Below are 27,314 nucleotides of genomic sequence, written 5' to 3' on the forward strand. Positions count from 1 at the left end.
GAAAAGCATGGCCTCGCCCACCCCCAGGGCCGGCCAGCCTCACCCTGCACTGATAGGTACTTCTTGTGACAGTGCTTGTCCTGACTGCGCCGGTCCTGCACCTCGCACACGTAGTCGCCCTCATCCTCGGGCGCCACTCGGGGAATGTTCAGGCTGAGTGTGGCATGGCGCGCCCCAGGAGCCGCCTCCTCTAGGCTGGCGTCCAGCGGCGTAGCGAATAGGTGCACGTTCTTACAGTCCAGCAGTAGCGGGTTCCCGTGCGCATCGTGCAGTGTGGACAAGTTGAGGCGGTACCAACGCAGATGCTCGTATGTGTAGTTATCTGCTCGGCAGCTGAGGCGCACGGACTGGCCCTCCAAAGGTTCCTCTGAGGGCTCCGATTCAATACTGAAGCCATCCGGGATGGCTGGGGAGGGGAGAGGAACCCTGTGACACAGTCACGATGTTTGCTTGCCTATCCACCTGACAGTGCCGGCTCCCCCTTCCCCATTGGCCTTTGAACTCAGTTCTCATGATGCCAAGGGTATGCATCATGTGTATCCAGGGTTTCATACATTTACTCTCCTTTCTCCTCCTCACTGACCAGTGGAGCCAGCTGCTTGAAGATAGCCTCACCCCTACAGGGTCGGCTCTTATTTCTCTACCTCTGACAAGTCCTAACTAGGTTGCTACCCTCACCTCTCCCAGAAGCCCATATTATCAAGTTACTTATCTCCAGACTCAGTGGGGACCTCAGTCCTCATTCTCTCTTGCTACTGACCACACCTTAGCACTGTTCTCTCCTTAAAATGTTTTTTTTTCCATTAGCTTTTACCAGTGCCACACTCTTGATTTCTTGTCTCTTGTCAGGATCTATGGGCTTCTCTCTGTCCCCACGTGTTCCCAGGAATTGCCCTCATCTACACCCCTGGGCCCACTCCTGGGACTCAGCTTTCTGGAGTTCAACAACACAGTTGAAAATGTGAGTGGACTATGGGCCTTCTCTACAGGACAAAATGTACACATGAACCACAGGACTCCAGGGCTGAGAAGAGCTGGAAGAGAGGTGGAGGTAGATGGAGCTACAGAGAACTGAAGGGCACTCCTGAGGGAGGGGCACCCCTGAGGGAGGTGCCTCCATGGCAGAGGACAGAGTGTGCCATTCTATCTTCGTGCACCAGCACCCAGGCCATATAAATTTATCCCTCCATCCAGTCCCAGGGGCCTCAAGGACCCTGAACATCTCTCTTCATGGTCACCAGAAACTCAATGAACCCAAACCTGACTCCCAAAACTGCACCCAGGCCTGCCTAGGGGAAGTGGCCCTCCCTGGGGGACAGTCTGGTCACTCACTGGTCACATAGAAGTAGATAAGCCGCTCATCCTGGCCCACCTTGTTGAAGACCACACACTTGTACATGGCGGACATGTTGGCATCCTGGATCACCAGCTTGCTCACCGTCTGGGCAGAGCATAGACATAAGCATCCATTTTCCACTTGAGTTCCTCTGTCCTGGACCCTCCCCTTCTGCAAGGTGGTCACTATGCCCACCAGTAATGATGGAAACTGAAGCTTTGGGCTGGCGATGACCAAAGTCCAGAGACAGGATTAGGAATGATGAGGCAGGGAAGAGAAAGCAAGGCCAGCAGGCAGCAGAAAGAGGTGGCTCCCAGAAATGTCAAGGGGCAGTGTATGGGCAATTGACTTAGGCTGTGGTCAAGGTCAGATGGTAGACTTTGGCGGGTACAGAGAAACCTCTGCCTGAGACTGGGCTCACACTGTGTCCATGCTGAAGGGGTCAGGAGCCAGCTTGGCCACTGGGTCAGTCCTTGGCATAGTTAAAATTTAGGCTGTAGTCAGATCAAGGTGCCACCCACTCCCAAACTAGGGTCAGGTTGTGGCCTAAGGTCAGTAACTGGACACTATGGGAGATCTTTGTGATGTGCTCACATTAGCACCTCTCCCAGTGTTTAGGGTAGTCTCAAGGGGAGGACAGGTTTCCCAGGCTTCCAGAAAAATTCTGGCCTCTGGGGAGCAAGGAGTATGAGAAGCAGGGGAGGAGAGAGAGCCATAGGCCCTGCCTACCATCCAAAGACCCCCACCCCCACCCCAAGCCGGGCACTTCCTGGCCAGGCCTGGAACAGGAAGAGGCTCTGGAGGTGTGTAGGAAAACAGGAAGTGACTGTAGGAAGTGGGTGCCTTTGTTCAGTCCCCCTCCCCCTCCTGGCCTCTTCTCAGCATTGCCCCCAGGCTGGCCCAGTGGCTCAGTAGCCTTCTATGAAGACCTAGTCAGCCCCCAGCCCCATCCCCTCTGGCCCTGGGACTTGTGGATTGCTGGGGCCAGTGGCCTATCCAGGAGATCTTGGTTCTCAGCTTCCTTGTCTGGGAAGCAGCAAGAGGTCTGGCCCCTACTGATGTGCCAACAGGGAAGCTGAGGCCCAGTGACGACAGAAAGATCACTTGGCTCTTGACTGCTCTTCTCAGTGCAGAAAAGGCACAGAAGAGAGCCCTCCCAACCTCCCTCTTTCTTAGTAGTGCCATAACTGGCCCGTGCCTTATTCTTCCCCTCCACAAACTCGGTCCAGGTGTCCAGGCTTTCGATGGGGTTCACAGCATCCTGCATGGTCACTTCCCTCCAGTCCCGGCACTGTGGCATGCGATCCCGCTGCTGCCGCCTCCGTCTGCCATAGACCAGGAGGGATACAATGACAAATCAGGGATGTGGGCTGGCAAGGCTCAGGCTAGGGGTGGACATCAAACCTTTTCATTCTCAGAGTTACCTTTTCACATCATGATGAGTGAGGCTAGCTCTCAGGCCGAAGTAAGCAGAGCAGAGTGTGTGTGTGTGTGTGTGTGTGTGTGTGTGTGTGTGTGTCGGGGGGGCGGGGGAGGGGGGCGGTGCTTTGCTTCTGGAACATTTCCCAGGGCCCTGGAATCCTTCCTGCACATTTGCAATACTACATTCAACTTCTGTTTGACCCTTCCTGAGAAGTCCATCTTGAATCTGCCCACCCAGCTTCAAGGGGCACCACAAGTCACTATTCTGCCCTAGGAAGCCCACTCCACCTACTTCTCCCCACCTCTACCCCCATCCGCCCTGGGCTGAGTATGCATCTCCAGCACCTTTGGTGTCCTGCTGGGATGGGGGCAGGGCAAGAGAGGTTCTTTTCTGTCCCTAGCAGGGGAGTAGCTTGATTGACACAGAACGTTATGATGGAATATCAGAAGGAAGCAGTTTGGAGGTGCCAGTATGAGCTATAGGCCACATGGTTTAGAAAAATCCTTTATTAAGCTCTGAATATTTCAGGCTGGCTCACACCCACAGGCGATTCCTCCTCAGCCTCCCCCACTGACTGTGCTGTCTAGTGGGGCTGCCCTCGTCTCCTGCCTGGGTTTCTGGGTTCCTGGCTTCTGTCCTTCCCTAGACATATATATTTTGCTAAATGGCAAATCTGACCTCAATGTCCTTCACTGGCTCCCTAGTGCCTTTGAGACTGGCACCCCCCTCTCTTATCCCCTGCATGTCTAAGTTGTCTCTGCCATGACTGCTTTCTCCAGCCCACCTGTTTTATTGATGTTCAGCTTGGAGTAGGAGAATATGGCTGAGCACTTGGGCAGGCTCTGTTGCTTACAGCTGTGACCTTGCAAAAGTTGCCTCCCTTCTCTGATCCTGTTTCTTCATGTATAAGGAGATCATTGTGAGCTGCACAGATGAGCTAAGGTGTGTGAGCATGCTTGGTGTGCCCCGGGGCTCAGCAAATTTTTATGACACTATCCTAGATCTGCCCACTTGGTGGGAGGGGGCTACGTTGGTGCTCAGAGATGACACCTTTGGTTTTTGATGCAATTATATTTCCAGGGAGCTTCACTCTTGGGGGAGGCAGGTGGGGGCAAGTCCCATGCTTAGTATCCAGCTTTGCCTGCTGGCATATAAGTGAGGATCTGATCTTTGCTCAGACGAGATGTGACCAGGAATTACCTAGGGTTGAACTGGTAAATTAATACTGCCAAATGTCCACACTACCTGAAGAAAACTAGAGATTCAATGCAATCCCTATCAAAATACCAATGACATTTTTCACAGAAATAGAAAAACAATCTTAAAATTCATATGGAACCACAAAAGACCCCTAATGGTTAAAATAATCTTGAGCCAAGAGAACAAAGCTGGCGGTCTCATACTACCTGAAGTCAAAATACCCTACAAAGCTACAGTAACCAAAGCTCCATGGTACTGGCATAAAAATAAATACATAGACCAATGGAACAAAATAAAGAGCCAAGAAATAAATCTGCATATTGATAGCCAACTGATTTTTTGACAAAGGTGCCAAGAACACACCTTGAGGAAACAATAGTCAGTTCAATGTGTGTTGGTGAGAAAAGTGAATATCTATATGCAGAAGAATGAAATTAGACCCTATCTCTCACCAGTTACAAAACGCAACTCAAAATAGAGTAAAGGTTTACATGTAAGACCTGAAACTATAACGCTACTAGCAGAAGACATAGAGAAAATGCTTCATGACATTGGTCTGGGCAAAGATTTTTTGCATAAGACTTCAAAAACACAGGTGACAAAACAAAGATATAGTCAGAATTCAGAGTAGGCCTCTTGGGAGGGGCAGCAAGAGAGGCTGGGAACTGGGTTTACCACCGCTGAGGTTGTAAAATAGAGGAGAATGGGGATGGAGTCATACTCACAGGCTGCGCTGGGCAAATGTCTTGCAGGGTGTCCAGGGTCGCCAGTGCCACTGGGTGCTGAGAGGTTGGGGCACCCCATAGGCTGTACAGGTGAGGGCCTGGCGGCTGTGACGGGAGTAGATGCTGGGGGAAGAGGCCTCCTTCTCATGGATGTGCGGGGGAACTAGGGGTACAGGCAGACAGCTGGTCACTGACCTCTATCTCATACTGGCCTTCCCATTGGTCCCCTTACCCATCCTTCCCATCTGTACCATTCACTACCAGCTCCAGGCTGATGTTACGCCTCAGGCCAGCAGCAGAATTCCACAGAGCGAGGGTGTAGATGCCCGCACTGGCCTCAGTCACCTCTTTGAGCACCAGAGCATGTGGACTGTGGCGTCCAGTTACTGTCTTTCTGTCCTTGTACCTGGCCGGAGAAGGGAGTCCAAGGGCTGTGAGGACCCTCTGCCAGCCCCATGATGGCACTTTCATTCCCCCCAGCCAGAATGGATGTAGGACTCCCTTCAGATACCAAAATCCTTGGATGCTCAGGTCCCTTCTATAAAACTGTTTTGTATTTGCATAATCTATTGATATCCCTCTCTATACTTGAAATCATCTCTAGAGTAGTTATAATGTCTTACAAATGTAAATGCTGTCATGTATGTGTTTAGGGAATGATAAGAACAAAGTATGTATATGTTTGGTACAGACACAAATTTTTTCAGTCCATGGTTGGTTGGATCTGAGGATGAAGAACACACAGATATGGAGGGCCCACAAATACTGTTAGAGGTGGAAAAAGAAGTCCAAGTGGCCCCTCTTAAACTATACCAGAAAGGGCCAGCAGGAGTGTGGGGTGGGGCAGCAGTACTTAGTCTGAGTTGCAGATAGCCAAAGTTTCTGGTCTTGATCTGCTATGTTTCACAGCCTATCATGTGGCTGGTTCAGGAATGTCCCCAAGGCCTGCAATAGCACCTCTGGCCTTTCCTCCAAAGCCTCTGAGATCTTTCTCCAAGTAGTGAGGAGACCATGTTCTTGCTCAGGACAGCTACCTTATCTCTGCCTTACCCATAGGCTCAGCTTGGCTCACCAGGCCCAACTCAGAAGGTCCTATCCACCTTCCTAGTCTCCCCCGGGTGGCTCCTCCACACCAGCTGAGCATCAAGGATGAACTACAGTGTCCTTGGTGGGCCTTGTCTTCTTTCTCACAGTCCACACCAAGAAGTGAAGGAAGGAGCAGTTCCCTGGAGTACATGGGCCTGGCTGTCTGACCTGCAGCTCTGTCCTTCCTTGAGCTCTGCAGACACAAAGCCTTCCCAGGCAGGGCCTTTGTGTTACTGCTGTTCTTGCTTGGATGTTCTTGCCTGTAATTTGCATGGCTCTCTCCCTCCTTTATTGAGATTGGGGTATTCAGCTCATCAGAGAAACCTGGTGTCTGTCCTGTCCCTGCCTTCCTGTTATTCAGGCCACTGTTTTTGTTTATTTGGTTGTTGGTTGGTGCTGGGGAGTGAATCCACGGTCTCACATACGCTAGGCAAGTGAGTTACACCCCTAGCTAGCTCATTGGTTTTGATATATGTGTCTGTTGGTTGTCTCTCCTTCCACTGAGTTAAGAGCCTCCTGAGGACAGGGACTGTCCATACCCCCTATACACAGAACTGCACTGGGCATGTGTGGTAGCTCTGTAGATATTTGCTGCATGTGAGTAAATAGACACTTTGCAGGCCTCAGGGTGGCTTCTCTTCCCAAATGGGGAAAGAAGGGCCAGGTGTGTGGGAACATTTCCATGGAAAAGCTGTGCCAAGAGGCTGCAAGCTGCCTGAGAAGCAGGAATTGCAGAACTAGGAGTCAGGCCTCATAGGCAGATGCTCCCCTCTGGGTGCTGGGTGTGCTAAGCCACAGAAGACACTGCAGTGTGGCCTAAGAAAGGCACATCTCTTGAGCAAAGAGGCTATGGTGTCTGCCTGACTCTAGTGCTGAGAGCTGCTAGAATCCCTGGTCTGCCACTTGGCGGGCAACCCCCTTACTGCGCCAAGCCTCAGTGACCTCCTCTGAAAACTGGAGGACTGCACTTGTAGTGGCCAAGAGGGCTCACTGAGATAGTGTCAGCCTGACACTGTGGGCACTGTAGTAGCTGAAGACCCAGCTTGTCTGTCTGTCCACTATGCCTTCCATCACCACTGACTCAAAGTCATCCCTCTTGAACAGTGACCACTACTGCCCTGGAGCTGCCGAGCACTTCTTGGATACAGATGTTGGCCAAGTTGCATGAGAAGGGCCAGGTGTGGTAGGAACATTTTGTGAAAAAGCTGTCCTGAGAGGCTATACACTTCCTGAAGACCAGGCTTGACCTCAGATGCAGCGGAGCTGGCCACTCACCCAGTGCAAGCTCAGTCCTGCTGACCTTGGAGGGCCTTGGTGTCTCTAGGGTCTGCACTAGTCCAAGCAAGGCTCTCAGCTACATTAGTGCCTTCAGGACTCTGCCCTACTGTGCCAGGTGACCTTAGATGTAGGGTCCAAAGCCAGGGCATCCCAGGATTTCTTAGGAGAAACCTGTTTCTACCTTATAGCCAGTACAGTGGGATTCTAACCAAAGATACCTTGGGCCTCTGGTTTCCTGACACCAGAAAAAGTTCTTCTACTGGGTGGCAGGTACCCCAGGCAGGGAAGGGCAAGGCTTCTCTGGCTAAATGGAAAAGGAGAGAGCTGGAGCCCCCCCTCAGGAGGCTTAGGTCTCTGCCCTTTCCCTCTTCTGGCTGTTTTCTCATATGTATAATGGGGGCGGCGCACAGCCTTCAGTGGCACCCGTCATGGTTGAATCAGATGGCTAGCTCAGAAGGGCGCATTGAAGGGGTTATTATGCCCTCTTGAGCTCTTTAGGGAGTACCCAGTCAGGATAGAGCCACCACTGAGGTGACCCTCAGTGCTCTGGGTACACCCTGCAGGGGAAGCCTCACTCTCTCACCTTTCCTGCAGGTCTCCTGGAAGCTCTCTCACTCACTTCCATATAGGCTAGGGCTGGGTGCCATAACAATTTTTAAAACCCCTATGGCATCTCCAAATTTCTAGATCAGAGGGTCTTAGAAGAGGCACCCTAGTTGGAAAGAGGCTTAGGGAACTGAAGCCACTGCTGTGGGGTAGCCCCTTAGTTTACTCAGTGTACAGGGAATCCAGCTGGCAGGCCTCAGAGATGGGGGGTGTGTATGTGTGGAAGTAGTTAAAAGTCCCATGCTGTACCCATCACAACACATCCCAGAAGGCTGATATTTAAACCTTTCATGGTTTAGCAGTATTCTGGGCTAACCCTTCTTCTAGCTGAAATAGCATCATGTGCATGCCCTTTAAGGGGATTTCTTCAGAAAGAGGGTCCCACCTGGGTCTCAGGGCACAGGCCCTGATAGGGAGGGACAAGTCCCCATAAGAGACTCAGAGCTAAGGCTGTAATGGGGAAGGACACGGCCTGTCTTGCCCCTTGGTTGATTCCTGTGCTGGGCCTGGCAGGGTAGCACGGGGTGGGGTGGGGGCAAGGCTGTTACCATTGGAACTCCGGTGGGGGATATGCCGCCAGCTTCACAGGCAGTTTCACCATCTCATCACCTGCTGTGGCCTCCAGGGTGGATCCTTTGAGCCACTCGACGCTGATGAAGGGCTTTTCTGCCAGACAGGAGGCATCAGTGTGAACCTGGGGCTGACCAGGGACCCTTGTTTTCCAGGCTGGATGATGCCAGACCATCCCCACGTCATTCTGGGCATGAGATCCCAAACCCCAGACTGTACCGTGCACAATGACCTCTGTGCTCTCCCGGAATCGCTGGATTCCATTGTTAGCCTCGCACACGTAAGGACCCAGGTCATGCTGGCTGACGTTGTAGATGGTCAGGATGCTGGAGAGCTCTGTGTGAGTCTGCTGGGAGCGCCGCTCAGGTACCCACTTACCCCGCTCTGCCTACCCGCATCCAGGGGAAGCCCAGCATCAGCAGACAGGCTCTGGCAGAGCCAGCCCCCCAAAGGCTCACACCCTGCTCCACCAGCAGTGGCTCTGGAAGCCTAGTCCCACAGGTTTCTTTGGTGTGGAAAATTGCCCCATCAGACTGGATGTTCTTAGAGCTGGCTGGATCTGCACCTCCTCCCCACAAAGGCCCAGTGTGTGCCAGGCACAGGTGGGTATGGGAAGTAGATGAAGATCCTGGGGCTAGTACTGGGGGCATGACAGTGATGGGCAGAAGGAAGGCATCTGGCAGGGCTGCCGATCTCACCTGCTTCCCTGGATAGTCCCAGTCAAAGGTGACGCCCGAGTTGAACTCAGCCCACACTGTGCAGTTCAGGACCAGCTTCTCTCCAACCAGCAGCTCCAGGGACTTCTTGGGGAACAGCTGGATGTCATAGAGCTCATTGCCTGGTGACACATGCATAGTGACTCCCAACCCTTTACACACAAGGCACACAAGGACATGCACTGTGCACAGAGCACAGGGTGTTCCCGAAGACCAGTGTGACATCAACAGCCCTGTTACTGGGAATTGTTGGGGTGGGTGTGGGCATCTGCTGAGTTCCACCTCAGCACACAAGAAGCGGTGACTGGGTGAGGAACAGTGTATGTCCCTACCTGTGATGTGCACAACGAAAGGGTTTGACAGGAAGTCGTGGTCACCCCAGGTGGTCTCACACTGTAGGTACAGGGCATCACGCAGCAGAGGCGTGGGCACTCGCATGCCCCGGCGGTCATCCCACACCACCTCCTGCCCATCGGGCTGCAGCACTGAGCTTTGCTGGAGAGATGACACATTGACTGTCAGTGCCTGGCTACCCTCTTCCTCCTGGCCAGAGCAGCAGCCATCTTTCCCAGGGACTGCACAGGGGAGGGTCTGATCCTGGGGTGGGGATGGGTATGGGAATTGTACCGAGCGCAGTGTGACGTTGAGGCCAGGAATGGACACCAGGCAGGGCACCCACATGGAGTCCTTCCTGTTGACCAGGAGTGTGTCCGGTTTGTTGATGAACGGCTGCTCATAGTCTGAGGAGAGGGAGTAGGAGTTGGGGAAGGTGAGGACTCAGGAATCTCTGACCAGGATTGGGGGACAGTAGGGCAGCCCTATGGGGCTGAGCAGTGCTGTTCCAGCTGCCTACTGCTGCCTGGAGCTGGGTGAGGTTTCCTTCTCCCCTCCTGCCAGCCTGGGGTTAGCTGGAGGTGGGACATAGGCACCAATCACTCCCTCCAGGCCCCTGCCCAAGCCTAGCCTTCCTCACCAGTCCTGAGGCCTCACCTCTCACAAAAACATAGGTGCTGGCAGCTGTGGTTCCCTCGATGCGGGCCTTGATATACTTGTAGTAGCAATGGTAGCTGCCAGTGTTGTTGGCGTGGGCCTCACCTAGCACCAGCACCTTGCAGTAGGGCCTGGTGTCCGTGCCCTCGCAGTCTCGCACAATACCTGTGTCCTCACCGTCCTTTCCCCCGGTGGCTGGTGCTTCCTGAGCCCCTGGCCAGGTCCACTCGAGGGGGTGCTGCCCCCTGATAGAGAGTGGGAAAGGTCAGGAGGGATCCCTATCTCAGCTGTAGCTCAGGGGGCAATCTCTGAAAAGCCTCCCTCAAGAATCAAGAGCCTTGTCCATTGCTTATCTCACTGTGAGGATAGGACTACCCAGGGTTTGGGCACACCATAGATTAGTCTAGGGCAGGGCACTCCCTGAGCCCCCTGGAGTGTCTGCCTGGCTCCCAGGGCTCTGAGTGTGAAAGACTGGGCTATAAAGAAACGTGGGCCTTGGATTACAGTTGGGGCTGTTTTGGCCTTGGGAGCAGAGTGGGTGGGCTTGGGTCCAGTGAAGGGTGGCTAGGACTAGATGCAGGTGATCTGGGGGAGGGTATGGGTGAAGCTAGCTGAGTGCAAGGTGCTTATACCTGCAGGGCCTCCAGGCACCCATATCCTGCGAACCCCACTCAGCTTTGAGGTCTCTCTGCCCTGGGGAGTTTCTGCTTTCTGGATCCTCAACCAGCACCACCCGCCTTGACTTTCTGCAGCCTCATTTGACTGCCATAGGGGAGGGACCCAGTACCTGCAGGAGATGGATAGATTGTCACTGGTGTCAATGACGTATTCGTCCTCTGTGATGTTCAGAGTCGGGGGGGTCATGGAGTAGCCACTCACCAGGCCTGGGGTGGGAGACAGATACATCGTGCTGGGTGGTGAGTTCACAGGACAACTGATACAGCACTTTTGGGTCCTCTAGGACCCCCTCCAGGGCAGAGGCAGCTGGTGGCTCTCAATTGGCACAGCTTAGTCTCCTCATGTGCACTCTGAGTAGTAAGGCCCCAAGACAACTGCAGGCTGACCTCTGCCCTGGCCGTGGCCATCTATTCCCACCAGAGCCCCGCCCCCTGCCACAGACCTCTGACTGAATGAACTGAGCTGCCAAGGTGAAGAAGGAAGAGATTACAGACCTTGTCCTACACTGGGGGAGGCTCTGCCTGTAGCTCTCTCTCTCCTAAACTCCGGACATACACCCACTGCTTATGAGGGGGTCCTGCACATCCCAGACCCTCCCCAGACATACCCAGGGCTCAGCCTCCCTGCCTACTGTATAACTTCACCCCCTCCCAGGTCCCAGGGAGTCCAACTCATAGCTGTTTCTTGGTGCCACCAGCTTCTCACCACCAGCTTCTCTCTACCTGCACAGGCTCTCCCTGGCTGCTCCAGCTGCCTCTAGGCTCTTCCTGCCCAGGCCTTCCCTCAACACTCTCAGTCCTTCCCAAGGAGCCCCTTCTCAGACTCACAAATAAACTTGCTTTACCTGGTTAAACACCCACCTTTAAGACAGGTTATGACCAAGCCCCTTTTCCTTATGGGATTCCCAGCCTTCCTGTTTAAGTAGCTTAGTGCCACTGTCCTTTCCCCAATGGAATGGTGTGTGTGTGTTTGCGTGCATGTGTTGAGAGGTGTGTATGTCTTTTAGTGTCTGTATGCCTGGGTATGAATCTGTGTCTTGTACAGAACACTTTGTATGAGTGTTCTGTACACGCACATGAGCATGCATGTTTGTGTATCTCTGCCATGCTGTCTGTATGCCTGGGTATGAATCTGTGTCTTGTACAGAACACTTTGTATGAGTGTTCTGTACATGCACACGAGCATGCATGTTTGTGTATCTGCCATGCTCTTGTGTGCACATACATGCACAAGGAGATGGTGCGATCCCGGTGGGGGTGGGAGCAGACCCTGGGGGAGGTCGGACCTGAACTCTGGCAGATGCATCCTGCCAGGACCATCCTGAGACAACAGGAAGGGAGGACTGTGTGGCTGGAGGCCCAGGGCTGTGTCCTGTCCTTGCCCTCAAGTCCCCGTCCTCCTGTGCAGAGCATAGCTCACTCTCTTGCCCCAAGTCTTTTCCAGTCCCACAGGCCCTCAGGGTTCAGAGTGGTAGTTTTTTTTTTTTTTTTGTGGTACTGGGGTTTGAACTTAGGCCTCCTGCTTGCTAGGCAGGTGCTCTACCACTTGAGCCACTCCACCAGCCTGTGTGTGTGTGTGTGTGTGTGTGTGTGTGCACGTGTGTGTGTGTTGGGTATTTCTGAAATAGGGTCACACAAACTATTTGCCTGGTCTGGGTTTGAACCATGATCCTCCTGACCTGTGCCTCCTGAGTAGCTAGGATTACAGGCGTGGGCCTCCGGTGCCCCACTCAGAGTGGTAGTTTGCTCCACTGTTTTATGCTTCAGGCAGCTCCTGGCACCCCAAGGTCCTGCCTTGCAGCTAATAGGGTGGGGTCTCCTCACAGATGGTTTTATATACCCACACCCCAAGCCATCTGACTCAAGTGGTAACACCTCATGTCTTCATTTAAGCATAATGCAGATAAGATAACACAGCCTCCAGTCTGCCCATGAGCCTCTCCCTTCTGATCACAATTTGCAATTATTTATCTTCCACCATCCCTCTACCACCTAGCCAAACCATTCTAGGCACCACTGCACCATATGTCAGAGTTGGAAAGCCCTTATCAAGCACCTACTATGCAGATGGGGAAACTGAGGCCCTCCAGCTAGACTGGGATGCTGCCTTAATAAGGCAACCCCTTGCTTGGCTAGCTGCTATGACTGCTGCCAAGTCTTTTCTTCTCCTGAACTCAGCATCCCTGGCCCCAGGGCCCACATTGTTCTGGGACCCCAAAGTGGGAGACAGCCCTGGGCTTTATAGCTTCCACCCCGGGTTGGTGTCCAGCTCTCCCATCCATGTTAGCAGGGCCTGGGCACTACTTATCAGCTCCCTGCTGAGCACCTCCACAGGGGAGCCTGTTCATACCAAGGCAGGGTAGCCCCAGAGAAGACTTTTTCCCAGGGCAGTGAGGGGCCAGGAAGGAATCCCCAGGAGTGGGCTTCAAAGGAGAGGACAGATTTTTTCCAGGCAGTGAAAAATGAATAAGGTCATGCCAGGCAGACAGCTGGGCAAATGTCTGGGCAACCTCTGAACTACAGAAGAGGAAGCAGACAACAGGTATGGGTCTGAACCTATGCAGGTGAGAGAACTGTCCTCTGGACCCAGTTGGAGGTCAAGCCTGAGGACAGCACATGGGCACATGAAAAGGGTTTCAATAGCTAAGAAGTGCCTATTTGCCCCAGTCCCACATGTGCCCTCAATGTTGAAGAAAGGACATGGCCACAGTGAGGTCTAGGGTTCCATGCTGGGCCCCAGGGAGGCTGCGACTCCTCTGTAATACACATATGTGCACACCCCGAGCAATTACCAGCTACAGAGCTGGCAATTGTCAGCCAAGCTTCCTTTGTGACTGCCCTTTGCTTCTGAGATACAAGAGATAAGCAGACACCTTCTGGCCACTCTATCTTCCATTCAGCCACTGAGGGGCACAGGCCCTCTGACCACACTCCCAAAATGATAAGATTTTCCCTATTTGGAAACTTTTGCTTTGCTCATCCCTGCTCCAGCCTGGGGCATTCCCATTTCCTTTCCTCCTGCAGATCTCTCTTTAGGGTTTAGTTCACTTGTCCCTTCCCTGTGGAGTAGTCATCATCATTCAGGCAGGACTCCACCTCCTCCTCCTTGGGGTTCCCGTTGTTAAAACACTAATTAGATTCAATTGTGGTTTTCATCTACCTAAGCCTAAAACAGGAGATGTGCAACAAAGATTCAGGGCATGGATGTAAGGATGATTGGATGGATGATAAATGAAAAAAGGATAAGCAAATGATTAGCCTTAGACGAATAGATGGATGGATGGATGAATAGGTAAATAGAAGATGAATAGGTGGATGGATGGGGGAAAGAGAACCAATAGGAGATTTCTCCCTATCAGGTGGATATACTTGTACCACCAAAGAATGCATCCACATCACTGTGGTAAATAGGACCATCCATCCCGTTCCCTCCTGTTTCATGTAAAACCTGGCTTTCTGAGCACACCAGTTCCCCAGGGCTGGTTACTGCTCTCCACTCCGTACCAGATGGAGAACTCCTTTGGCCTCCCTATGGCAACCCCTTGGAGGCTCATGCTTTTGATGGCACTACCCTCTCTCCACTAAATCTGTCATCAGCTTCTCTCCAAATCACTTCCCCTCATTCTCTACTGACCGTAGCACCAGGCTCACCATCCTCTTCCCCACCCCAACTCACACAATTCTCCATGACTTCAACATCCACATGGATGACTCACTAGCACCCTCACCTTTGAGATCTTCCCCTCCCTCCCCCCTCAGCCACTGGCTTCCAGGGGCACACCCTAAACATGGTCATCACCAGAAACCATGCCATCACTGAATGCTTATCTTCCTGTGTTTCCCCCTCTGTCCCCTCCTCTTTCCTTCTTGTCCAGGTGTCTTCTTCTACCTCTGCTAAATCCTTCAGCCTCATCAGAAGCCCCCATCCTGGTGCAGTGGCAAATCATAGTACATCACTCTGATTGTCCCCTTATCTCTCAGCCTCCATTTCAACCCCACACCACTGCTGTGTCCTCAAGACGTTCAATACTGCAGCACAAAGCCCCCCACACTGGCTGTGTCTCTTTTGTTTTCCTGTTAACAGGCTTTCAGTAATGTCCACTCCTTCCTCAGCATTCACAAAGCAAAGCACCAGACAGAAGCACATCATTGGAACCCCATACCACCTGTCAGGGCCTTAGAAACCCTCTGGCATTCCTGTTCCCCAAACAAATTCTCCAACCTGCTCAGGATCCCAACCCTCTAGACCCGATTCCCACAGATAATTCCTTTCTCTTCTGATCACCAATCTTTTTCTATGGGATTATCTCCCATCTTCACAACAAAACAAAACAATTCCTTGGCTTCCTACCCCCTTATGGCCATTGCCCCATTTCTTTATTTTCCTTGGTAGCCAAAGCTGTGCTCATTTTGCTTGTTGTTCTCCTCCCTTCACATTCTCTTTTTTCCATCCATAGGATATACTCCCACTTCATAGTGTCACTGACCAAGACCTCTGGTGACTCCCATGCCACAGGATCCAGTGAGCACTCAAGGGCAGGGAGCAGAGCTGTCCCTTACTCCTGCTGGCTCACTCTCCCCTCAGCTTCCTTCTTACCATCTTAACACTAATTCCTGCTGCTCCTCATTCTCTCTTTCCTACCACCTTCCCTCCCAAGGGTCCACATACCTCTAAAATCTCTATCTCTGACCTATACCACTTCTCTCAACTCAGCCTGAGGTATCTAGCTGTCCAGTGGAGTTAGACACCCCTCAGACACCCCAAGTCCCCTGTTCCTGATGCCAAAGTCTAGACTTAGACTTCCTCCTTGCCCTCCACTCTCTGCTCCTCCCTTGATAGTTGCCATCTCTCTGAATGAAGATCACCTAGCCCTCCCCAGCTTGTCCATCTACCATAAAGCCTGGTAGGCTGGATGCATCCCACAGCAGGCCCCTACTTTCTTGCTGGAGGCCTTTCAGCTGTCTTTGTCTGAAAGTGGCCTCTTGGGCCTGCTTTTGTCTTCTCCTGTTAGTGATATTTTAAAAACACAAAGGGGTCATATCACATTCATGCTTAAATTCTGTCTGTGACTTCCCTCTGCACTTCCAGGAAAATCTAAACTCCTGACTGAGGCCTGACTTCTGCCCAGCTCTGCATACCACCATAGTTTATTCTTAAGTCATGTTCACATCTTCCAACCACCATGCCTTCACATTGCTCTGAAACATGTCATGTTCCATCTCACCTCAGGGCCTTTGCACCTAACTTCCTGATATGCTTTCTCTCCTCTGCTGTGCACAGTCAGCTGCTTCTCATCTCTGCTCACCCTTTTTAGGATCCATCTCAGTTTTATCCTTCTGGTCACAATTTGTAATTATTTATTTGCTTGTTTGTCTAAGTTATGTTTTCCCATGTTGGCAATAAGTTTCCATGGGGCAAGAACCAAGAGAGTTCTCTTTTCTATCCTGCCCCCATGCCTAGCCTAACACCTAACAAAGAACAGAGGCTAAATAAATATTGTTGAGTGACTAACTGGATGGACAAATGGAGGGGTGGTTGGATGGATAGGTAGATGGAAGGAAAGCTGGATGGGTAGACAGATGGACACACACATGGATGGATGGGTGGATGGAAAGGTAGATAGATGAGTGGACTGGTGGATGCATTGAAGGACAGATTTTTGGATAGATAGATGGATGGATGGATGGATGGATGGATGGATGGATAGATAGACAGGCAGATGGCTAAACAGATCTGTGAGGTTTCCCTTTGAGTTGCCTCTTTGGAAAAAGTATTTGCAGTTTTGAAGGACAGGTTCCCTGACGACTGTATAAAGCTCAGACTGTTCAGCAGCTGGGCAGATTTGGGGCCGAGGGCTGCCATGTCCAGAAGCTTCACGACTGCCCAGCCCCCACCTGCAGCCCTGAAGAAGGCAGGCGCATCCTTCCTGCTTGGCTGTTGTCTGTCTCTGCTGTCCTTCCCTTCCCGCAGCAGGAAGCGCTGTCATCCTGGCCTCTGCCGCGCTCCCCCTGCCTTCCTGTTCCTGGCCCAGGAACTGGCTTCTTCCTTCCCCTGGCCAGTAGGGCTCTGGCCCCCAAGCCTGCAGCAAAGTTGTCAGGACAGGCGCCGGGCCGAGGTCAGCAAGGCCAGAGTGCACACCTCCTCTTCTCTGTGCTGTCAGCAGCCCTGAGACACCCTCTGACCTTGGGCCATGGGGACTCTGGTGTCAGTCTTAGTCAAGGAGGACTGCTCATGAGCAGTATATGGCAGAGGGGCCCTGTAGTCTCCCCTGGGGCAGCACCAGCACCCCTGTTGAGGGTCAGGCAGTGTGGGGAGAGAAGTCTAGTGGTGGGTTAGGTGCTAGGCAGTGGGCAGCTAGCTTGGCTGTTACTGTCTCATTTGGTCTTCACAACATCCTGGGAGGGAGGAAGGAATAATGAGTCCAATCAACAAATGAGAAAACTAAGGCTGCAAGTCTCCTAGCAGTGGGTAGCCCAGCAACTGTACGGTGGCCCAGGTCCAACTGAGTCTAGGCTCATCCCTGTCCTGTGGCCAGGCTGTTTGCCAAAAGCAATGGGCAGAGATCCTTAAATCACAATGTGGTACAACCCCTCCTCTAAGCTCCCCAACCACCCAAGTCTCAGAGATCCCCAGCAATCAAAAATTCATGTAGGAAGCAATACAGGCCCCTGAGCTCACAGTCTTCCCATACCTGTTACAGGGGCCTGGTCCTCTATTTAACTCCATGGCCTGGTTGACTGTGGGCAAAGCTCTTTAAACCATTTATCAGAAGGACCTTTCTTGAGAAATGGAGGCAAAACCCATCCAAACACAGGAAGAACTATTTCTAGAGAGTTGGGCTTACTTTCATACATAACGTCCCTGGGCTTGGGGTGTCCCCGAGCCCTATCCAGGTGGGCCGAGAAAGAATTAGCTGAGAAAATACGAATTCCGTACATAGCAATGGACATGGGACAAGCAGGTTTGGAACAGAGGGAGGGGACAGGTGTCTTCTTTGTGAATGTGCCTCAGGGTTATACCGGGGCATCCATAGGATAGAAGGTCTTGGGCCTTTTTATCACTAAGTCACCAGGGAATGACCAAGAGCAGGTCCCAGCACAGGGGCCACGGGAACCCGAGAGAGCAAGAAGTCAGCTGGAGCATCTTTGCAGTTCCTCCCCATCCTCACCCTAACACCTCTTTCTCCTTCTCTCCCATCACCACCCTGAGCACTGGCCTCCCTCCCTCCCTGATCTCTGGCAGCCTCCTTGCTGGCTACCAATAGCCCTGAACCCAAAGGGGTGTTGTAGCTTCAGGACCCCTTTCCTGTCTCTTTCTGCCAAGTGTAACTATGCATGCCTTCGGTCTGATCTTCAGGGTTATGCCTATCCCAACAGTCCCCCTACTTTCCTGGATGGCTGCAACATAATCCTCCTCCTCCTCCTCCTCCTCCTCCTTCTCTTCTTTCTCCTCCTCTTCCCCTTTCTTCTTCTTCTTCTTCTTCTTCTTCTTCTTCTTCTTCTTCTTCTTCTTCTTCTTCTTCTTCTTCTTCTTCTTCTTCTTCTTCTTCTTCCTCCTCCTCCTCCTCCTCCTCCTCCTCCTCCTCCTCCTCCTCCCCTCCTCCTCCTCCTCCTCCTCCTTCTTCTTCTTTTCTCTCTCTCTCTCTCTCTCTCTCTCTCTCTCTCTCAACTTTGTGTACTGGGTTTTGGACTCAGGATTTGGTGCTTGCTAGGAAGGTGTTCTACTACTGGGGCCACTCCTCCAGTCCTTTTTGCTTTGGCTATTTTTAAGATAGTGTCTTGCTCTTTGCCTAGGCCAGCCTGGACCACAATCTTACTATTTTGTGCTTCCCACCACAGCTTGGACAAAATTCATATGCCACCATGCCCAGTTTTTTTCCATTGAGATGGGAGTCTCACAATTTGTTTTTCTTTTTTGGCCCAGGATGGCCTGGAACTTCGATCCTTCAGATCTCAGCCTCATAAGTAGACTCCCAGGAAGAATTATAGGTGTGAGCCACTGATGCTGGGCTTGGTTCCATCTCCTGGTACTCCTGATGAGTACAGCAGGTACTAGCCCACCTCCCAGCTGGGGATCAGCCTTTGTCCTCTGTCCTCCCTACTGTCCATGTCTAAAGACCTGCAGCTCCTGCTCCCAGGTCTGAGCAGCCTACCCTGACACCTGAGGCTGGGAGCAGCACCCCCATTCTGGCCTCGACCCCCAGCACAGGGAGGGTCTGTGTCATCCAGTGGCTCCTGGGGCTAGGATGTCATCAGCCTGTGGTTCAGTCCCCAAGTCCAGCATGGCTGACACAGGATGACATCACATCATCTGGGAGTTTTGGGGGGTCTCCTCCACATTGGGCCCGGCTCCTCTTTTTCCTCTCTCTGGGTGACTTAAAAGACAGGGGTCTCTGTGCCAGTCCTGCCAGTGTAGTGTGATGTACACTTTCCTGGGTAGCTATGCCTAGGAAGACAAAGGCATTAGCTAGGGACTAGGCCAGCAGCTGCAGACTGAGATGAACCATGGAGGGAGGTGATGGGAGACGGCTGGCTGGGTGAGGTTTGGAGGTCACAGTGAATTGGTCCTGGGGCTGGACAGAGTGGGGAGATCTGTCCCACCTTCCTTCTTCACTCCTGGGGCCAGGCTAGCAGACACCTGGCAGGGAGGCTTCCAGAGCTCCCCTGTGCTTCCAGAGCTCAGGGGTCAGGGTCAAAGGGTCACCAGTCTTTCACCTTTCACCTGAACGATTGAGGTGACAGGGGCAGGAGAGAATGTTTCCAGTGGATGCTCAGGGTGCACAGAGTCCAGCTGGCACCCAACAATACCATACTCTAGCAGTATGGCCTTGAACAGTTTGGTTCCTCTCTTTAAGACCCAGTTTTCCCCCTGTGAGATACAGATTGTTCTAGGATTGCTGGGAACCACAGACCACAAAAACCATAATAACACAGAAAGAACCACTGTGAGTTCAGAAGAAACTGTCTCTGGCCCAGGTACACTGAAAACTTTGCTGTCACCTGCCAGCTGAGTGCCTGTCTTATTACAGTGCTGCATTTCACTGTGACCCTGTGTGGGGTCAGAGTGTGGACACAGGTCAGGGAGGGTGCTCATGTGAACTGAAATAGGCTTTGTAGACTGCATAGGAATTTACTGGACCTGAAGGTAAGTACTGGTTGCTCTGGAGTAGATGGTGATGTGCAAAGGCCAGAGTGTGGGTAACTTAGAGAATCAGAGAGATGGAGCAGATGGATCATGGTAGAGATTGAGGAGGACATAGAAAAAGGCCCAGAGTTACAGGCCCAGACTCAGGTTCCTGCCTTGCTCACCAGATACATTCTCTCTTCTTGACAGTGGCAAATACTAGGGGCTGCAACCCCATCCTGTGCTCCCTCCACCCTCCCTGACAGCTCCCCTGTATCCCATTCTTGGCAGAATCTGGGTTACGTACCTGGGCCTACAACCCAGACCACATCTAACACTGGAGGACAAATAGGGCCAGGGAGCACACAAGTGTCCACTCACCCAATGAGCAAATTCTGAAAAGCACGACACTTCCCAGGGTTGGCAAGGATGTGGAGGAACAGGCATTCAGGCAATAATAATAAAAATGTTCACACACTTTGACCCCCAAATTCTGCTTATACTGATATATCCTGTTACAATAATAACAGCAAATGAGTGTTTAGCACTTTCTATGTGCCAGGACAGTCCTACAGGCATGTACATCCTAGGCTCCTTTACTATTCTCCAAGGCAGATGCAATCATTACCATTATACAGATGGGAAAACTGAGGCACACAGAGGTCAACTTACCCCAAATTACATTGCTAGTGACGGATTTGCCTTTGGGGGACATGATTATTTATGAAATGGAAAGGCCCTTACAGGATCAAATCATCTTTCTTCCATCAGCACTGGAAACACTGCTCTCCCTCTCCCTAGTTTGGCCATTTGAGTGATGGTCATCTCACCAGGTTTCTTGACCCCACTCATTGCCACAGCCAACTGATCACCACATTGTGCCTATTCTCAGAGTTGAAATGGGCTTTGCAGACTGCGTAGAAGCCTGTTGATCGAAGGTACCAAGGACTGGATGGCTTCCATCCCCAGGCCCTTGCCTCTTCTCTTCCTGCCAGGTTCACAGAGCACTTTGCTCTCAGTGTTCAGACACTTTGGAGTGGGCACCTTTTAGCCAGAGAGCCCCTTCTGGACATGCTGTGGTTGACTCCTCTCCATTTTCCCTCCTTCCACCCCACTGTCTGGTCAGCCTCAGTGCATCTCCCCTGGACACCACACCAGTCAGTATCTCCCCACTGGTCCAGTCTGACTTCATGCTAGAACACAAGCCCCTCTCCTGCCTAAAACATCCTCTGCCTCCCTCCTTCCACATAGATTTCTGAGTGGAATCTAAGCACTCTGTTGGCTTTCTGTCACCCTCTAGCCCTAGAGACTCTGCCCTCCACGTGTCATCTATTTGGGACAATATCCTCCCCCATGCTGATGTCTTGTCCCCAGCGCTGCCACCACAGGGTCACACACTGAGGCTCCTTCCACAGGACTCCTGCATTTTCCTGCAGCTGCTTGTAGTTTGGCTTATCACACTTGACAATTCCTTAGTTCAAGCTCAAGAGATTTCATTTGTCTTCTCACTATGGCATTCCCAGCATGGACTTGTTGAGTGATTAACCCATGACTGATTTCAGACGCCCAAAGAACAGAAAGAACAATACATAATGTTTGGGCAGGTGAAGAGGTGAAGGAGGTGGTGCCCAGGAAAATGGAGATGCCAGGCACTGAGGTGGACACATTGGGCTACAGCTAGACCTGGAGGAAAAACGATGCCACAGTTTGAGACATGCTAGGCATTGCCATTTCACCCCTCTGACCTTAATTTCCTGATCTTCAAAATGGGTACAATGACACCTGTGCCACAAAGTCTAGTGTGAAGCAATGCGATGAACTGGTTTACACTGAGGTGTGGCTCACTGCTAGACGTGTGTGTGTGTGTGTGTGTGTGTGTGTGTATGCACGTGTATGCACAAGCACAGCTTAGTACAAATGAATCTTCAGTGGCAGAATTTAGGAAATTCAAGCATAGTGCTCTGGGTTGGTTAAGGATAAACCCCCCAGAAAGCCTGGATTTTGTGTTCTTGGGGAATCCAGTGAGTGGGAATGAAGCCCCTTCCTCCCTGGTGGACCCCTCCATTTGGGGCAGTATAGTGTTCTTCCGGCCCTTGGACTCCAGCAGGAAGAGCCTGTTCTTCTATTAGCCTGAGAAACTGATGCTATCTTTGGGGCACTGAGGGTTGAGATCTGTTTTAGAGCTAGCTATTTCTTGGGGACAGTATGAAGGTAAATGTCACGAACATGCTCAAAGTCTGGACTGGTTGGGAGGGTGAGTGGGAGATGGACCGGTTGGGAGTCATGGGTTGCCTGAGTACATCGTGGGGTGTTTAAGGGGTAGAGGGGACCCCAGAAGATTCTGGACAGTGCAGCTGTGGTGCAGCCAGCTGTGCCAGGCAGTTGCCCTGGCCTCTCTGGGGTCAGGGCTCTGCTCACCGGCAGCAGCACGAGCCTTGTTATCAGACAGCCCAGCTGGCTCAGAGGTGGCCCCCCAGCGCTGCTAAATCGGGGCCACCAGCTCCTGCTGCAGGAAGAGGGAAACGCAGGCAGGATGTCCTCTTCTGTGGCCGACAAGTCCTTTCCCATGAACCCCTGCTGACCTTGCTGGACACGTGTCGGGGGCTCCCCCACTTGCCACCCAGACCTGCTCCTGCCCAGGCCTGGACACGCAGGTGGGGGTGACTGAGCAGAGGAGCCAGGGCCTAGGCGTGCCTGCTGTTCACCCCGCCCACAGGGACAGGGCAGGCGCCCTGAGCCTCTCACAGCAATGAATGCCCGCACCTTCCTGCTTCCAGACTTGTCCCCTTGGCTTGACCGGAAAGCTGAGATCCCAGAGGAAGCCAGTGTCTGAAAAGGATCGAAACTCAGGAATCCCTGGCTCCAAATGGGGCATGTCTGCTGCTTCTCTATCAGAAGTCAATCCAGAGAGTGTGATAGGTTCTTTGAACTCCTCTCTCTGTCCACTCTCTGCTCCCAGGGGCACCTCAAAAAGCTGTGGAACATAGGCCAGAGCCTGGTGAAGACAGACCTACCTGGTGGAGAAAAATCCCCAAACAACAAGCAGGAGGGGTGTAAGCTAGACACCGAGAAGAACTTCCCACCTCATGCTAAGACCTCACTTAATTTCCATGGAATTCCTCATCCCCTTCTTGCACTCAAGTGCTTTCAACTTTCCCCTTCCTTATCTGACCAGTTGCATTTACTGGAGTCTGCTGGAAAATCCCGTTGGATGCCTCCACCTGGAGTTCGTGCTTCTCCACATTTGCTCCTTCTCCCTGGGTCCACTTCTAATAAGTGATCCCATGATCTACCCTGTTTGCTTAAGCCTGAGACCTGGCATTTTCCCTCTCTTCCTACTATCTCCAATTATTGACCTTATCTCCTGAGCCCATGCACTTGCTGTTCCCTGGTTCCTGCCTCACCTGGACAGCTGTCTCTTGCTGCTGGTTTGCTGCTGGTTCCCATCATCTCTTCTACCTTGCCTTCCCAGCCACTGGTTCCACCTCCTGGCCACCCGTCTAGCCTCATTTGAACACTTATTTGTCCCCATATACCATGTGGACATTCCTGTCTCTGGGACTTTGAGTGTATCTTTTCCCTGCTTGGAATTCCCTTTCCTGGAGTCTGCAGACCACTGAAGGAAGCCCTGGGCTAGAAATGACACTCCCTTCTGTGTAGCCCACAGAAACCAGCTGAGTCTCATGGGAATCACTGAGCACTTTCATATCTGGCCTACTGATTCCTGATACCATGTCTGTGTTCCAACTAGTCTAGCACTGAGGAAACACCTTCAGGATAGGGCAGCGTCCTATTCTGGGTGATCCTGAGCAGGCACGGTGGCTTGCGGCTTGAACAGAACTGCACTCTTTCTCCCTGACACACTGGGAGGTTCTCCAGACTGTCTACTTGTGACACCCTCTCCTGAACCTAGCCAAGGGGTCAGTGTGCTCTGGGGAGGGAACAGGGTCCCTGCAGCGGACTGGCTCCGTGTCTCAAGAATGATGGGTGGATAGGCAGCATGTACATTAGCGCACAAGACAAGGGCCAGAAGGTCGGTAGCCACCAAGTAAGGTGGGCTCAGCCCCTACATCCTGTTAGCACTGACACAGCACTGACTTGCATCCCTGTCCTGCTCCCACTCCCCTAGGCCTGGGTCAGGGCCGAGGATCAGTGATAGTAGAGAACTGGGATGACCATGTGGGTCTTGAACTATGGCAAGGGCAAGCTTGCTCTAGGTCAGGCCAACTCAGCTGCCCAGTTGTCTCCTGATTCCCCAGCACGTCTCAAGTTCTCTGCCCAGTGTCCAGAGGTATAAACCCTTTCTCTAGGCTGAATCTCAAAGATGAAGTTTCTTGGGGCTGCCATCTGCCATCTTCTCACTCCATAGAGACACTGCTGACCAGGATATTGAATCTTGAAGTCCAACTCAAGCACACAGCCTCTCAGTGTTTACCAGGCTGCCCACTGCAATGTGTGGAGAAACAGAACTGCAGGGGGGCGGGGGGAGAGGGCCCAGGCCGTACCCCAGGGACTTAGACTTAGAACAAAAGACTGCTTCTACCATCTTTGAGGAATCAGCATCAGGGTCCCAAGGCTTCTCTCTTGCCTCCCATTCTGGCTTCTCTGATCTTGACTGATCTTTTTTTTTTTTTTTTTTTTTTGTGAAGCTGATGATTGAATCCTCCTGCATGGAGCCTCCTTCATGCTAGGCAAGTGCTCTACCACTGAGCCACTGAGTCAAGCCCCCAGCCCCTGCACTTAGGGATTTATGTTTCCGATGTAACATCCCTCATTAGGCTGGGAGCTCCTGAATTCTCTTCCACCCAGCAGTGGGCGGAGCTGTCTCCATTGGCATCTCAACTCTCACCACACCCTTGTCCAGCCTGGGACATCCCATTCCAGCTGACACCCTCTCCTCCCCTGCACAGCCAGACTTGGTGAGAGTCACCAGCACCTACTGCAGGGGATAGCATCACTCCCTTCACTCCTCCACCTCCCTCTCCCTCTGGCCTCTGCTAGTTTCCCTCATACCTGCAGGCTGTTCCTGTTTCCCTGGAAGCCCCCTTCCTCTCCGGCCTCCTCAGGATTCCCCTCCTGGGCCTTTTGCACTGCTTCCTTTCCAGTCACCAGCCCAACCTCTCTCCTGAGCCTCAGCCCTACATCCAGCTGCCAGTCACATGTCTCCCGTGCAGGGGGAGCTCTCCCACTCCCCACCCCTGCTGTCTAACCACAGTGGTGTGCCATTCACTATTCCCCCCACATTCACACACTGATCACCTGTGGGAACCTGACCCTGGACTGGGTTATAGGGGAGCAAGAAAAAGTCAAGGGGCAACCCTCCCATAACACCTGCCCTACTTGGGCCCAGACAACTATGTTTCCTAGCCATGGTCCAGGTTGGGCCACACCTCCCTCACCTCTCCTGTTCTTAGTGGTCAGCCTGTGAGGGACAGATGGAGAGGGAAGAACTGGGCTCTGGTATCCCAAAGAGCTGCATTGACTTCTTCCCTTCCTATCTGCTTCCTGAGAACCCTGGGCTCAGTCTAGGCTTCCCTATGTGTAAAATAGGTCTGATACTCTGAGAATTAAAGGGCTGACGTGTGTAAAGCCTGTAATCAATTTCTATGGTGTACAAAAGTACAAAATTTCCATCTCTCCCTTCACGACTTGGAGCATTTCTCCCTCAAACAAGGGGGGCTCCATGACACCCAGTCTGCCCCTGACTTCCAGGAATACAGGATCTTGAGTGGACTCCCAGCTCATCTTCCCCTTACTCCTGATTCTCCTCCTTCTCCTTCTCCTCCTCCTCCTCTTCCTCCTCCACACTCCTTCTCCTCCTCCTCTTCCTCCTCCACACTCATTCTCTTCAGCTCTACAGCGTCAACTCAGGTCTGGGTCTCTCCCCACCGGAACCATATTGCCAATACAAACCTAAACCTGCCAGTCCTTTGCCTAAGACCTTCTGTGGCAGCCTCTACCTTATGGTGAAAGCTCCCTAGTTGGCCTTCAAGGTTCCTGTCCCAGAACTCTCACATCCCTGGAGTCCCCGCCTTCACTTCTGTGACACTGATGGCTCGAGTTGCAGTCTTAAGATTTGCCTTATGTTCCAACTTGCACCCACGCGGTCACCTTCGACAGCTCTTCCCTGGGATGCGGAGTGTCTGGAGTCCGAGCTCCAGCAGTCCCTGGCCTGGAGAAGGTGGACGCCTATCCCAAGCGCCCTCTGGGGGGCCTCCTGGGACAAACTTCCAACGCAGATAAGAGGCGTCGGGAAGTGCGCACCCAAATCTGGGATAGTGCGGGGATTGTCGCCTACGGGCCAGAAGGAATGATCCCCGGTGCGCACGCAACAAGACTTAGTGGCTGAGCGCCTGGACTTCGCGGGTGAAGACACGAAGGATCCAGGCTAAGGATGCAGCCTGACTGGACAGGCTGTACTGAAGATGGCGCAAAGTCTGGGACCCAAAAGACGATCTCGGCGCTAAGGCGCAGCCCTACCACCCCAGTCCCTGACCCGGCTGCAGTCACCGCCCGCTCTTTCCTCATCCCGGCGGTCCCGGGCCCCAACCCGCCGCGCTCCATCCGGTGTCCGCATCTCCAGGCTCTTGGGCTGCCCTGTCCCCTTCCCGTTCCCCGTCGGTGCGGTCTCGCCACTAGCTCCTGGCGCGTCTCGTAACCCCACCACCTCAGCTACCAGTCAGGCCCTGGGACACGCAACGGGCTCGCAGCACTCACCGTCCAGGAGTCCGAGGCAGAGCCACAGGCGCAGGCACAGCGCGGTGCCCCGCTGCATCTCCGGCCGCTGCGCGCGGGTCCGACCTGCACGGCCGCAGCTCGGGGCTGGAAGTGTAGAGGCGCGGCGCGGGCGGGGCCGGGCTCCGCCGGGCTGCGGGCTGGGGGCGGGGCAGGGGCGGGGCTCTGGGGGAGGCGGGCCATGGTCGCCTTAGACAGCCCCTCGCCCCTCTCCCCTCTTCCAAGTTTCTCCCAGCCCTCCCAGGGAGCATCCAGTCTAGATAAGAAGGGTGCTCGCTCTGCCCAGCAGACGTCCATCTAGGGGGCGAGTCCAGTTCTAAGTCAACTCCCTCCCTCCAGCTGCTCCCGGGCCACTGTGGGAGGGCGAAGAATGTAGGTAATGCACTTGACCGTCCTTGTGCGCTGCGAAGGGAAAAGAGCGCCGCAGGCAAAGAATAAAATGTGGCAGCGAGTAATTTTCTGCAGTTTTCTTCCATCAGTAAACAGTACGTTTAGAGTAATCAAAAAGGCAGTAAGTACAACTTTAAATAGCAGCATGTTAAATTTTATGGAGCATTCAACAGGTTTGATCTTACTACCTCCATAGTGTCCATGGAGGCTGTGCCCTTGAGCCCGGCACTTCCAATAAATGACATTCCACCCCACCCCCGCCCCAACCCTGAAGGTTTGGCCTCCGCTTTAGATCTTCTCCAAGTATTTTTGCTCTGAGCTCATTCATAACTCCTTTTTTTTATCAGGTGACACTTTACTTTCTGACTTGGCAAACCCTCCTTTCTCTTTTCAGTCAGATCGCTAGAATTTTCCAATTTAAAAATAAATCCCACGACAGTGACTATTTCAACCTTTCT

The 27,314-nt window shown here is 52.6% G+C and overlaps 1 protein-coding gene across 3 annotated transcripts in view; it reads right to left on the reverse strand.

Annotated features, from left to right (window-relative positions):
- Flt4 (fms related receptor tyrosine kinase 4) overlaps positions 1-26,554 on the reverse strand; it is a 45,344-nt gene extending 18,790 nt beyond the window's left edge. For all 3 annotated transcript variants that reach the window (XM_074057485.1, XM_074057484.1, XM_074057486.1), the window contains exons 1-13: positions 26,449-26,554; positions 10,718-10,814; positions 9,931-10,175; positions 9,568-9,680; positions 9,273-9,435; positions 8,923-9,062; positions 8,444-8,612; positions 8,203-8,320; positions 4,936-5,090; positions 4,685-4,847; positions 2,535-2,661; positions 1,333-1,441; positions 44-406 (exon numbers count right to left, since the gene is read on the reverse strand). In XM_074057485.1, the coding sequence (XP_073913586.1) occupies positions 44-406; positions 1,333-1,441; positions 2,535-2,661; positions 4,685-4,847; positions 4,936-5,090; positions 8,203-8,320; positions 8,444-8,612; positions 8,923-9,062; positions 9,273-9,435; positions 9,568-9,680; positions 9,931-10,175; positions 10,718-10,814; positions 26,449-26,506 (2,020 nt within the window). In that variant the 5' untranslated portion in view covers positions 26,507-26,554. The remainder of the gene's footprint in view (positions 1-43; positions 407-1,332; positions 1,442-2,534; positions 2,662-4,684; positions 4,848-4,935; positions 5,091-8,202; positions 8,321-8,443; positions 8,613-8,922; positions 9,063-9,272; positions 9,436-9,567; positions 9,681-9,930; positions 10,176-10,717; positions 10,815-26,448) is intronic.
- Positions 26,555-27,314: the final 760 nt, after the last annotated feature.

Source organism: Castor canadensis, chromosome 16 (genome assembly GCF_047511655.1).
Source record: "Castor canadensis chromosome 16, mCasCan1.hap1v2, whole genome shotgun sequence".
Taxonomy (NCBI): Eukaryota; Metazoa; Chordata; class Mammalia; order Rodentia; family Castoridae; genus Castor; species Castor canadensis.